The 14,974-nt window shown below is 30.9% G+C and overlaps 1 protein-coding gene across 1 annotated transcript; it reads left to right on the top strand.

Annotated features, from left to right (window-relative positions):
* The first annotated feature begins 13,802 nt into the window (after positions 1 to 13,802).
* LOC140860693 (dirigent protein 22-like) lies at positions 13,803 to 14,372 on the top strand. Its single transcript, XM_073263700.1, has one exon. The coding sequence runs from the start codon at positions 13,803 to 13,805 to the stop codon at positions 14,370 to 14,372; it is 570 nt and encodes a 189-aa protein (XP_073119801.1).
* The last annotated feature ends 602 nt before the right edge of the window (positions 14,373 to 14,974 follow it).

The following is a 14,974-nucleotide window of genomic DNA, read 5'->3' as shown; positions in this document are numbered from 1 at the left end:
AAACACAGATAGGGTGCATATCTGTTGCAAATATTAATCCAGAAAGACAACAATCTTCCACCATTTGAGATACACCTATCGTAGACAAGGATAAAGAACATACCTTTCTACTTAAGGCGTCCGCAGCTGCATTAGATTTTCCTGGATAATATTTAATCTCGCAATCGAAATCTTTCAATAAATCAAGCCATCTACGCTGTCTCATATTCAATTCTGATTGCGAAAACAGATATTTCAAACTTTTGTGATCTGAAAAGATTTCAAACTTCTCACCATAAAGATAATGTCGCCATATCTTCAATGCAAATACAATAGCGGCAAGCTCCAAATCATGGATAGGATATCGAGTCTCGTGTGGTTTTAACTGTCTCGAAGCATAAGCGATAACATGACCTCTCTGCATAAGCACACAACCCAGACCCTTGTGAGAAGCATCACAATATACAACAAAATCACCTGTACCTGATGGAATCGTCAAGACAAGTGCACTTGTAAGCCTTTTCTTCAACTCCAAGAAACTAGTTTCACAGGCTTCAGTCCAGACATACGGCTTATTCTTCTGAGTCAGTTGCGTAATAGGCTTTGCAATGCTGGAAAAATCTCTGATAAAACGTCTATAATAACCTGCCAAGCCCATAAAACTCCATATTTCTGGTACTGATGTAGGTCTAGGCCAATTTAATACAGCCTCGACCTTCCTTGAATCCACTGAAATCCCATCACCTGAAATAATATGCCCAAGAAACACAACTTTCTGCAACCAAAATTCACATTTCGATAACTTAGCATATAATTTCTCATTTCTCAAAGTTTGTAAAATGAGTCGGAGATGTTCAGCATGCTCATGTACATTCTTGGAATAGATCAAGATATCATCGATAAAAATAATGACAAAGTCATCCAAATATTTCTGAAATACCCGATTCATCAATCCCATAAATACTGCAGGAGCATTGGTTAAACCAAAAGGCATGACGATAAATTCATAATGTCCATACCTTGTTCTAAAAGCAGTTTTAGGAATATCTTCATCTCGTACTCTCAGTTGATGATATCCAGATCGCAAATCAATCTTCGAATAGATAGCTGAACCCTGTAGCTGATCAAACAAATCATCTATTCTAGGCAGTGGATATTTATTCTTGATGGTTACCTTGTTCAATTGACGATAATCAATGCATAAGCGCATGGAACCATCTTTCTTTCGTACAAACAGTACCGGAGCACCCCAAGGTGAAACACTCGGTCTAATGTACCCCTTGGCTAACAAATCTTCCAATTGATCCTTCAACTCCTTCAATTCAATATGTGCCATTCTGTAAGGAGCCTTGGATATTGGTTGCGTACCTGGCATTAGATCAATACTGAAATCTATATCTCGTACTGGAGGTAAACCAGGAATTTCATCAGGAAATACATCAGCAAATTCATGCACAACTGGAATATCTGTTACTGCTGGACTGGATTTCAATACATCGACTGCATAAATCAGAAATCCTTTCGCCCCTCTCTGCAATAAACAGGTCATAGATAACACAGATATCAAAGGAATCTTGGCTCGAGAACCCTTACCGTAGAATTTCCATTCAGATGCCATTTCTGGTCTAAATCGAACCACTTTCTGGAAACAATCTACAGTTGCTCTGTACTTGGTTAACATGTCGATACCAACAATACAATCGAAATCTGATAATCCAAGTACTATACAATCTATATTAATCACATTCCCGTCATATTGCAACGCACAATTTCGAATCATTCGAACAGATATAATACCTTCACCCAACGGTGATGAAATAGAAACAACAGTAGGCAATGGCTCAGAAGATAAAGAATGCATCATAACAAATTTTTCAGAGATGAATGTATGAGATGCACCTGTATCTATCAAAACATAGGCAGGATAACCATAAATAAAGCAGTTACCTGCTATGACATCGTCAGGTGCCGCCTGTGCCTGTTCCTCAGTAAGTGCAAAAACTCGAGCCTGTTGTCTAGGAGGTTGAGTCACAGTCTGGCTTCCTCCTCCTTTGGTCTGTTGCTGAGGTTGCTGAGGCTGAAATGAATGCACTGATTGCCTTTCGGCCTGAGGTATTGGTCGAGAAGAACTTTCACCTATAGCTCTTTGAGGACATACCTTGGCATAGTGACCAGGTTGACGACAAATATTGCAATTACCTGTCACACCTTGCACTGATCACTTGAATGTTTTCCACCACACTTAAAACAGAATGCTCCTGATTCACCAGTTCTCTGACCTGCCCCAAACTGTCTCTGTCCACTAGAACTTGAAGAACTACTACCTGGCTTCTTAAATTGCTTTCCCTTTGGCCTGAATCTAGAATCCTTTCTGCCACTGCTTCCTCCCTCAAATCTGGGAGATGTTTGCTGAAACTGTGGCGGATTCTGTGGAATGAAAGCTGATACAGGCTGGGGAAATGGCTGTGGAATGAACGGTGTTCCTCTTTGTCGCAAAATACCTGCTTCGGCTCCCTTAGCTTTGTTCAAGGCATCAGCAAAAGTATTTGGTCGTCCACTGTTCACCAAGGTAAACATATCTGGATTAAGGCCATTGATAAACTGATCCGCCATTGCTTCATCAGTAGCTGCTATATGTGGTGCAAACTTCAAAAGACTTGAAAATTTGGCCACATATTCCTCGATATTCAAATTACCTTGCCTTAGATTGGCAAATTCAGAACCCTTATCCTTCCTGTAGGAGACTGGAAAGAAACGTTGATATAACTCAGTTTTAAATACAGTCCAGGTGATAATCGTACCTCGTTGTTCCAATGCCTGTTTGGTAGTAATCCACCAACTTTTGGCAACTTCATGAAGTTGATGTATTACCAGTCGGATACGACGATCATCTGTATAATCGAGTGATTCAAACAGTTGTTCTATATCTTCAAGCCAATTCTCACAATCCACTGAATTTTCTGTTCCTTTCAATTTTGGCGGTTTGAATGACTGAAATCGTTTTAACAAAGTCTCCATTGAAGTAGCAGTAGGATCCAACGGGTCAGTAGATGTACTACCCTGTGCATTCTGAGTTTCAACAATTGGCGCTGGTACTTGTACTGGTTCAGCTGGAGGAACCACTAATGGCTGTCTAATGACCGGTGCTTTACGGGGAGGCATATCTGATTGTCAAACAGATTAGTGTATAAACAATATAATATGCAGAAATTTATTCCATCCTTCTCTGATAAGCATTCTCATGCATTCTCATGAGAATTCAGGTTCTGACTAAGGATATTCTGGAATACAATTGCATATATATAGCATGCAGTAGCAATAAAAGCAAATAATCATGCAATCACATAATTATTGCTATATATAAAGCATGCTAGCAGATAATGCACATAATCAGATATAACATGTACTCTCATGCAATATTAAACAATCAGACAGACTCAAACTACCCCTCTCATCAACTTCTATCTATATCCAGAAACTTATGCTCTGATACCACCTATTGTGGGGACCCGGGTTGCTAATCTTATCTTAGGGTAATTTATTGTAATTAACAATTAAACAAGTACTTAAAAGAATTAAAAAAAAACAAGAGCTAAAAAAAAAATTTTTGTTTTACAAGGCAGGGTCTCGCTCGATCGGGGAAAATTGGCTGATCGAGCGAGCACAAATGCTCGAACACTCTGTAATATGCTGTCAAAAATCTTCTGCCAAAGAATGGATAAACAAGTCATAATCTTTTATACATGCTACAAAATCAAATACATGCTATCTTATAACGTCTTACAAGCTTCTAAACATAGTAAACATAAACTAGCATGTATTCAAGCCATAATATACAAAGTTCTTGTATCACTTCTAGCATGGTTCAACAACATAAAGTACAAGTCGTGCTACTTAAGCCCGTGTCCTCACTTGCTATGCCTCTATCTCGAGCTATCCTTGTCTTTTCTGACTAGCTCCTGCCCCACCTATTGCCATGCACACATACAAAACAAAGCAATAGCCGGATAACTCCGGTGAGAATAAAATCCCAGTATAAACAACTTTAAACGCGAGATAATAAACGTGAATGCAATGCAAATGGCAAAGGAAGGCTATCAAGCTGATATCAATAAAACTTAGTTCTTTGGGATCCCGAGGAATAAAATAACTATCAAACCACCGACACTCCCATTCGAGGCGGCATCAAGTATTTTAGTCCTCTGACTTTGGTACAACTATAGTGAGTCTTCTGGCTCTGAACATAAATCCATATTCTGTGCCATGAGTCAAGCTGACTCTAGAAATAAATCTACATTCCATGCCACTCACTACAGCTCTCCAAACGTCATCTGCACTCTAGGCGATGGCTGCCCTCTGTGCTATTAAGGCTGGAGTTCAAGATGAATGAAACATAAGCTGTATGCATTAAAAGCTATAAAACACATCTTGAACAACTAAGCATATAAGCAAACAAAGCAGTACAAACAAATAATCACATAAGAAATATAAAGAAACAAGTATGTGATTGACATGGGAATACTTGAAATGAAAGCTATTTCAAGCGTTCTATCCCATCTGGATTTGCTGTCATTTATACCTTTCTATGTCACGTCTGAAAGTACTTCAAATCTGCAAGTACATCAATGAGAATTCATATCAAAAGGTTGCTCCACTTCTCAACTCAATCTCAAGTGCAAATGCTAGCAAACCTTGCTTCAAATCCTTCTCGGTTTGACTCGGAGATCTCGAGTTCGGCAACTTCGATAGAAAGCTGATAAATTACATATCGAATAACTAACAAGATCAGATGCCATTCAAACCATGCTTCGTTAAATCAACAATATCAAAGTCTTGACATTTTGCAAATCGACGGCATAACGGCTAAAACCGGCAATCCAAACAATATCCAAATCAATCCAACAATCCAGATAACTTATAATCTCTAACATATCATCTCATTACCATAAAAATCAGTATCAATCAAACATGGTAGTGTTCGAATTATTCTTCCCAAATTCATATAAAATCCGAACGACAGTCTTTTTCCGAACCGTCTGCGAATACACGATCGGTACAGCTGATATACGCATATATGATAAAATCATAATTTTCCATCTTTCACATAAAAATAAAATCTGAGATATGTGAATAAAACATGTACCAAATCGAAGGTCTCGGAGCGGTGATCGCAGATATATATTTCTTTCAAATTTCTGACTACCGAATCGCAAGATATCGAAGTTTGAAAGGGCTGAAAAATCTGAAAATGGCGTGAGGGCTTGTTTCTGATTCCTTCTCCTTCTATTCTGAACATACACGTGAGAATGATAGGAATTAGGTGGACATGTAGATAAATATTGCATATTTGCACTTTAGTCCCTGAAATTTTGGCTATTTGCAATTCAGTCCCCGAAAAAGTGATTTAATTCAATTTCAATCCTTTTCAATTTAAGAATATTAGAATTTAATTCTAAACTCTAAATATTCCCAAATTAAATATTCTCGAATTAAAATTAAATAATCCCGGGCCTTACATGTATGTTTGTCATTTTGCGATTTCGGTCCTCTATGTTTTCATATTTCAGTTTAAATCCTGCATGTTTTGATTTTTGGCAATTTCAGTCCTTTTTCTTCGAAAATGCTTACGTGGCATTGTGCACATCAGCTCCACATCAGCACTGCATCGGTTCCACATCAGCGCCACATAAGAAAAAGGACTAAAATTGCCAAAAAAATAAATATTACGGAATAAAAACTGAAATTTAAAATATAGAGATCCGAAATCGCAAAGTGACAAACATAGCGGACCAAAAAAGCAATTTTCCCTATTTATTACAACCATTGTTTCGAACAACTAGATATTCAATTAGATTTGTAACACAATTATTGAAGAAAGATTGTTCAAACTCATTTTGTAATACATATTGTACAAATTATATTACATTGAATTTTACTATTGACTAAATTAAATATCATGAAAATCATTAATTAACTGTGGATTACTCTCTTCTCATCTCAACACATTTATTTTACAACACTTGTCCACAATGAAAGTGTATTCTCACGTGTATCGCAACTGTCTTTTGCTAGTCTATGCCTATTTAAAAGTGTGAATAAAAGGTCAAAGTTTTACAATTGTAAAATAACAACTTTATCCTTTTATTTACACTATAAGAAAAACCATATAAAAATATATAGGGTTATGAAAGTAAAAACAACATTTTAGTTAGAGCATAAACGTAAATCAATATTTATATTATATGTAAAATTAATTATTATGATAAGGTTAAAATTTACAAAGTGTGTGCATATTAGATAAGGATTCAGTTTCCAAAAAAATTGAAATACAAAAATACTTTATAATCAATATTTATATTATATGTAAAATTAATTATTATGATAAGGTTAAAATTTACAAAGTGTGTGCATATTAGATAAGGATTCAGATTCCAAAAATTTGAAATATAAAAATACTTTATTTTTTATTTTCTTGTAGATAATATAATAAGATCAAAATTCACAAAGTGTGTGCATATTAGATAATAAGGATTCAGTTTTAAAAAAAATTGAAATAACAAAATACTTTAGTTTCTATTTTCTTGTAGATAAATTAAAGTGAATATATTTTTCCACAAATATTTTTAAAAAAAATTAACAAAAATCTTAATTAAATACTAAGAGATTGAAAAACCAAATATTTGATTTTTATTTGTTTGTAGACTGGATAAACGTATTTTTTTTAAACAATCTTATATATTTTAATTTGTGTAAGGACCTATTAAGATAAATAATTATATCATAAGTTCATATTTAAATATAAAATATTATTAGATTTTTAAAGTTATTAGTATAAAATAAGACGAATTTGTGATAAGAAACAGACCATAATTGCACAAGAATAATTAAAAAACAATAAAAAAACACTAGCTGTAATAATTGCATAGGTTTCAATATCAATATTGTGACAAGGTAAAACTACATTAAATACTATATTTATAATCTTACATGAGTTATGATAATGTCTTTTTCTAAACTGTTAATGTAGATATAAAATAATGATGACCATAAATGAAAAAATTATTGAAACTCGGGTGTTACATTGTTCGAAAATATTGTAAATTTTTTATTAGTTGTAATATTAAAGATTATATTGATTTCATAACTAAACATGTAATAGTTTTTCTTTCAAATAGTATATATATTACCAATATTATAAAATATAATTTATTTAAAGAACGACAACACTTCAATAAAGGGATGATAATGGACCGATTCTAAACTTAGCCTTCTATTAAACCTGCCCAGAGAGACGAGTTTAGACTCGCCTAAATGTGTTCACAAACCGGTCCGCGTGGGTCTTCGCATTTGGCCAAACCCACCATAGAAATTGCTATTAATAAAGATGATAAGAATATTGATTTTTTCATAGAGAAAAAATAATGCATGGTAAATGGAAAAAATCGTGAAATAGATAAAAATTCAGCATATAGAGGAGAAATATATATTAATAATTTAAATTAAGGATTAGAATGCATTATTATTATTATTATTATTATTAATATTATTATTATTATTATTATTATTATCATAATAATAATAATTATTATTACATAAATAAATACTCATAAAAATAGTAATTAACACATAAATTAGAACATTACAAAATAAATATTTTATTTAATTTGATTAGCATATCTTACTTATTAGCAAATACATAATAAATCATATCGATTCAAAGCATACATACATAAGAAAGAAAATAAAACAAATGCATGGTACCAAACATATCATACTTGCTCAATCTTAATCAACCGAATGATGAGAACTCGAGTTAATAATTGATTCTTTCACAAAGAAATAAAAAACGGATGGTAAATGAAAAAAAAATTGAGAGAAAAATTCAAAATATAAAAGGAAAAAATAATTGCGCAATAATTTAAATTAAGGTTTAAAATGTATTATCTATATTACATTTGTTTACCATAAATCAATAGTCACAAAATAAATAATCAATACTAAAGATAAGAAATTACAAAATAAATATTTAATTTAATTAACTTATCTCACTTATTAAAAATACAGAATAAATAATATTGTTTGAAAGAATAGATACATGAGTTAGAAAATAAGACGAATTCAAGATACGAAACAAACCATAATTGCTTAAGATTACTCAAGAAAACAATAGAAAACACTAACTGTAATAATTGTATATGTTTCAATATCAACATTGTGACAAGGTAAAACTACAATAAAATCTATATTTATAAAATTACATGAGTTATTGATAATGTGTTATTCTAAACTGTTAATGTAAATATAAAATAATGATGACCATAAATGATAAAAATATTGAAACTCTGGGGTTATATTATTCGAAAATATTGCAAATTTTTTTATTAGTTGCAATGTTAAATATTATATTGATTCCATAACTAAACATGTAATAGTTTTTCTTTCAAATAGTATATATATTACCAATTATTATAAAATATACTTTATTTAAAGAACGACAACACTTCAATAAAATGATGATAATTCACTGGGTCTAAACTTAGCCTTGTATTAAACCTGCCTCGGAGAGACGAGTTTAGACTCCCCCAAACGTGTTGCTATTAATAAAGATGATAAGAAAATTGACTTTTCATAGAGAAAAAATAATGCATGATAAATAGAAAAAAAATCGTGAAAGAGATAAAAATTTAACATATAGAGTAAAAAATATTTATTAATAATTTAAATTAAGGTTTAGAATTCATTATTATTATTATTATTATTATTATTATTATTATTATTATTATTATTATTATTATTATTATTATTATTATTATTATTATTATTATTACATAAATCAATACTTGTAAAACAAGTAATTAACACATAAATTAGAATATTACAAAATGAATATTTTATTTAATTTGATTAACATATCTCACTTATTATCAAATATATAATAAATCATATCAATTCAGAGCATACATACATAAGAAAGAAAATAAAACAAATACATGGTACCAAACATGTCATACTTGCTCAATATTAATCAACCAAATGATGGAAACTCGAGTTAATAATTGCATAAGAATCAATATCAATATTGTGCAAAAAAAAAAAAACTACATTGAAAATTATATCTATAGGCTAACATGAATTATTGATAATGCATTATTTTAAACTGTTAATATATATAACTATAGAATAACAGTGACTGTAAGTGATGAACATTGAAACTGTAAGCTTTTGGTAAAGTGACAAGCGATCGGTCCTACAATTGGTATCAGAGCTAAGGTCACGAGTTCGATTCTCATTGATTACAAGGAGTGCAATGAAGATTGTTGAATGCAATAATTTTTCTTGCTGGGTAAAACAATCGAACCATGAAGCTTGGCTGCTGTGCGGTTTAAAAGATTTGAGTTGCACTATTACCGCCAGTTATAGATTTTGGTAAAGCAGCAAGCGCTTGGTCCTATATATTGTTACAAATTATTAATAAAATCTTTTTTATTTATAGGACAACATCACTTCAATATACTACAAGATTTTAGAGACACAAAATAAAAAATATATACATTTATTCTCAAAATGGATAAGACGGTTGAAATACAAGACAAAATGTTAACAATTTTAATCAAAAGCATTCAACATTCTAGAAAAAATTTAGCAACAAAAATTATTGCAACAGTAGATTTCGAACAACTTAGCATGAAATTTGAAAATAGAAAAAACGTCCAATAACATATTGATTTTTAACGATATTGACTTACAAGTAATAGAAGATAATAACACAAGAATTAAGTACAATGAAATTATTTATACTCTTGCAAAGAATTATTTCAGCATGATCCAACAAAAGAATAAAAAAAATAAAGATATAAAAATAAAAATAATTTATAGAGAAAACATCACAAGAATTATTATCGAATATGATGAGAAAATTATTTATTTTAAGAATAAATAATGGATGGCAAACGATAAAATCGTGAAAGAAAAAAAAATGGTTATGTAAAGAAAGAAAAAACGTTGTAATTTAATTTAGAATTTAATTTCAAAATCAGTAGTGGTAAAATAATTTTTCAACACTATGTATTACTTATTATATTTTTTCTTAAATTTATTTATTAAATATGTCATGACATCAAATTATATATTTTTCTTAATGTCTAATTTATACAAAATTATAGTATTTGTTACAACCATTATTTGCAATAACGTCTATAAATTCAATTAGACTTGTAACATATAAAATATTTAAACAAAGGTTATGCGTACTCATTTTATAAAAAATGTTGTAAAGATCATATTACATTGAATTTAATATTTACTAAAATATCATGAAGAGTATTAATTAATTGCATGTTTATCTGTTCTCATCTCAACTCATTTATTTAACAATATTTATCGATAATAAAAATTTGTTCCCACGTGCAATGCACGTGACTTTTACTAGTATATATAAATGAGTAAAAAATTAGATATGAAATTTTTTATTATCAATATTTTTAAACATAATTTCATTCTCATAAAATAAATTAAAACCTGGGGTGAACACACCGAGAGGATAAATCTCTTCGAAATATTAATTTTTTTAATTTTCAGAATATATTTAAAAATAAATATCTTGTTTTCCAACAATATTCCTCAGTTTTCGCTAGTGCATGCAATGTATGATTTCATATTTTAATTAACGTAACCAAAATCCAAAATGTCGAATATATCCAGAGTGTAGCTTAGATGATTAAAAAAAAGGCATGAAACTCTTATGAAACGGTCTTACTAGTCAAATTTGTGAGACGAGCCTCCTATTTGGGACACTCATGCATGAAAAAATATTATTTTTTTAATGTCAAAATATTACTTTTAATTGTAAATAAGTTGAGTTGATCCGTCTCACGAATAAAGATCCGTGAGACCGTCTCACAATAGATCTACTAAAAAAATGGAGATAATAGATATATATAGAGAGATGAGTACTCGATGGCTTTTATTCAACCCAAATGAAAACCATATCTAGTCTTGCCTTTTGTTGGGGGAAATAAATGGTCAGCAGTCTTTAATTTCTAAAATTTAGCCAAAATAAATAATTCATGATTCACAAAATATTAAAATAGGAATCGATATATTAAATTAAGTGATGTTGATATAAAAATAGCTCACTTCAAGGACCATATGTAGTCTCTGTATAGTTGATTAATTTTTTTTTTTTCTAGTACCATGTTTGTCTATTTGCGATTTTGATCTTCTATGTTGTCAAACTCTAGTTTTAATATGCTATATTTGTTTTTTTTAAAGAAATTTAATATTTTTTTTCAATGTGAACACCAATATTAAGCTTGATGTGTATAATATCACGTCAACGTATCCGATATGACATGCCTATATGTATGGAATTGGCACTCTCTCATATTGGCCTCTAGCTTCCCTCTGGTGGATGCAAATAAGAGTATGAATAAAGAGTGCTTGTTCGCACCTGATTTTCTCGAGGGCAGATGCTCCTACATCAGACTAACACCGTGCTCACTTTAAATAGCATCGAAGGTCCACGACGAAAGGATTGGAATAAAAAGTAAACAAAAAGTGGTCGGTTATGCTCATTCTCACGGGTAGGAAATCGAGGCCATTGGCTCATGTTGAGGGCCAAGAAGTTGCCTCTTTCTTTTGCAGCGTCTAGCTAATACTTATTCTGATTATCTTGTGTACTAATTTCATTAAATTCTTCGGAATAACTCCAAAAAATTCTATTTATAATTGATGTAATATTAAAAAAAATGTTGTAATTCACTGTAGATCGATCAGATAGTACCCCATTAATACATAAAGAAGAAAATATTTCATGGTTTGAATATAAGAAAATATCAACTAGAAATATTCACCTCAACTATGTGTAACTCGTTTGAATCACATCTTAATCAATATGTATTAACGAGCTAGCTAGGACAATCACATCCACATAAAAATATAATAAATTAATTATTCAAGTGCAAACTATTGTCCGAAAGCTTGTTTGATTTTTTGGAAGTAATATTGCAAGTTGCAACGAAGTACAGTTTTTTTACCTGAGAAACTAAGCAGATCAGGTACGTAAACTGAAAGGAATTTTAATTCCTTGAAAATTTTTCCTTAAGCGTGTTAATTATAATATTGAATTTTGCCTTCTAGACAAAAGATTTGATATGATATGATTAAATATTTGATGATCTCGATAATATATTTAGGATAGATATTTAACTTAATTATATCTTGATATCGAATTGAAAGGATTTATGAAATATTATCAAGATATGAATTGATAGAGTAAATATTTATGTGCTATTATCGAAAATATTGAGATAGATATTTGCCTAGATTAATTAATATCTTGATAAGGAAATATTGTGTATTATTGATTATCATATATTATCAAGATATAATCAATTATATTTAAAAGAGTTTTATTCCTAACAAAGACTAATTTCCTTATTTCTGTAGGACTCTACAAGAAAATTCTTTCATGTTTGGACTCTCATCTATAACTAAAGGATTCTGCGCACAAACAATCGTACACTTCATAGGAGAATTCATAAGAGCTTTCAGAGAAAATCACATTGAAGAATTCGAAGATTATGAAGCAATTTTGTAGTCGTCGTTACTACTTGTCCCCGTGCTGTCGTTCGTGTTGAAGACATCAAAGACAACACTGTGGAAACTGTGTTGTTGAATATCTTTTCTGTCTCTTCAATTTAGGCTACGGGAGTTGCATCCGATTTCTTTTATATTCTGTTTATATAGGATGCAAGTTTGATTTCTCGACTTGTTGAGAAATTTAGGATTTATTGACTTTTCGTAAAATCACTAGGATTATTTTTGTAAGACTGATCTTACGTTTACTAGTGATATTTAGCCCTAAGGAACCCGCACGAGTTTTTATACTCGTGCAAAATTAATTTCTTGTGTTATTTATTTTTGTTTATTTTCCGCTGCACTGTGTTGTCGTTGATGTTGTGACATTGCGGACAACACTGACTCTTGATTTTAACCTACAATTACAATACGATTTCTGTCATAAACCATGCATGTACATTTTACGTCAAATAAGAACAATTTTTGGCTCCAAAAATTATAGCAAATTTACATATGCAATCGATTTTAAATAATATATTTTATTTATTTTTAATTATATTTTTATAGTTGGATGAGTTTTCTTCTAATAATATGAGATTGCTTCAGTAGTATGCATGTCATGCCATGCCCGCATGTGTATATATATATATATATATATATATATATATGAATTTCTTTATATATATATATATATATACTCAACAAAAAAAAATATAAATGAAAAATAGTTATATAAATATTTTTTTCTTGGGGAAAATAAATTTTTTTTTCCAATATTTTCTTTTGGTCCACTAAGTTTTTAAAATTTGATTTTGATATACTAAATTTTGATTTTAAATCATTTTAGTCCAACAGTCGACGTGGCAAAAAACATGACAATTATAATTTTTGATGTTAGCATTTTTTTATGCCATAATAATATTTTCTAGTGTCACATAAGTACTCCAGTAAAATAAGACTGAAATCCAAAAAATGAAAGTTAATGCACTGAAGTTTGGAAATTTAGTGAACCAAAACCCATAATACAAAAGTAATTAGTGGACCTAAACAAGTTATTTTCCGTTTTTCTTACATATTATTTCGCTTCTCATAACATATAGCCAGGCCTACAATTTTTCATTCCATTTTTTGCAAATGAAATATATATATGATTTCATATATTTTAATTAACTTAACCAAAATGTCGAATATATCCTTAGGGTAGCCTATATATATATCCTTCATTGCACAACATATATAAATATATGGCAAAGTTTAGGCTTGGTATAACTTTCGTCCTTTTCACTTATTTTCATGCAACAGTTCTGTTATGCCAGAGCATCGAACCGATCGATACATGGTTTCAAAATATAAAGCTACTCCCAATACCAAAATTTGCTATCATTGAGTTCTATGATCAAGATGTTCTATCGGTTAATGGTGAAACATCTTATGTGATAGCTACATCTAGTATCACTTCGACTTCGCCAACCGTTTTTGGTCAGTTATCCATGGTGGATAACCTAATAACCGCCGGACCGGATCCTAACTCAGCAGCGATAGGCCGCAGGCAAGGGCTGGTTGGTCTATGTGACCTGAATGAACTTGCAGTATACTTGAGCTTAAACTTCATCTTCAATGGGGGCATGTATAATGGAAGTACCATCTCCGTATTAGGAAGAAGGCCTGTGCTAAAGAATCAGCAAGAGATATCTATTGTCGGAGGTACCGGAGATTTTCGACTAGCACGAGGCATTGCTGTCCTGAACACATATGTGCTTAATACTACCGGCGACTATATTGTCAAATATACTTTATATGTCACTTATCTTTAAATCGAAAAACAGTTATCGTAGTTGTATTCCAGTGCAATATATGAAACTGCATGTGTATGATAAAATAAAACTAAAATTGTGAGAGATTTTTCTCTCTTAATTATATATTAATATGAAGGGCATATATGTGTGATCTTACAACAAATTTCTAGTAGGCACCCTTTAATTTTTTCCGTCGTAGGGCCTCTCTTTGGTCGAGTTGACTTCTAATTAATTTCACCAAGTTTTAATTTATAACTCGGGTTTTGTCGATTTAAGTCTTTAACCTTGCTCGATCCTATATCGAGGAAAGCCAAACCCTATAACTCGATTGATTGGCTTTATTTGGACTACCCAGTGGGAATTTTCCTCTTTTTTTAAAAAAAAAATTTAATAGAAAAACAGGTGACTACGCGATGCCAACGGGTGGCCCACTAAATAATAAATACTAGTCGACAATGCATACACGTTGCTTGTTTATATAGCCACATTTATTAAGCTAGTAAAAGTCACATGCGTTGCATGTGAGAACAACTTTTTATTATCGATAAATATTGTTAAATAAATGAGTTGAAATGAGAAGAGATAAACATGCAATTAGTTAATAATCTTCATGATATTTT

Source organism: Henckelia pumila, chromosome 4 (assembly GCF_033568475.1).
Source record: "Henckelia pumila isolate YLH828 chromosome 4, ASM3356847v2, whole genome shotgun sequence".
Lineage (NCBI taxonomy): Eukaryota > Viridiplantae > Streptophyta > Magnoliopsida > Lamiales > Gesneriaceae > Henckelia > Henckelia pumila.
Note: the sequence above shows the minus strand (reverse complement) of the source record. Positions and strands in the feature narration are given on the sequence as shown.

Bases quoted from the DNA above. Each gene is read 5' to 3' on its own strand.
- LOC140860693 (XM_073263700.1), top strand. From the start codon at position 13,803: ATGGCAAAGTTTAGGCTTGGTATAACTTTCGTCCTTTTCACTTATTTT.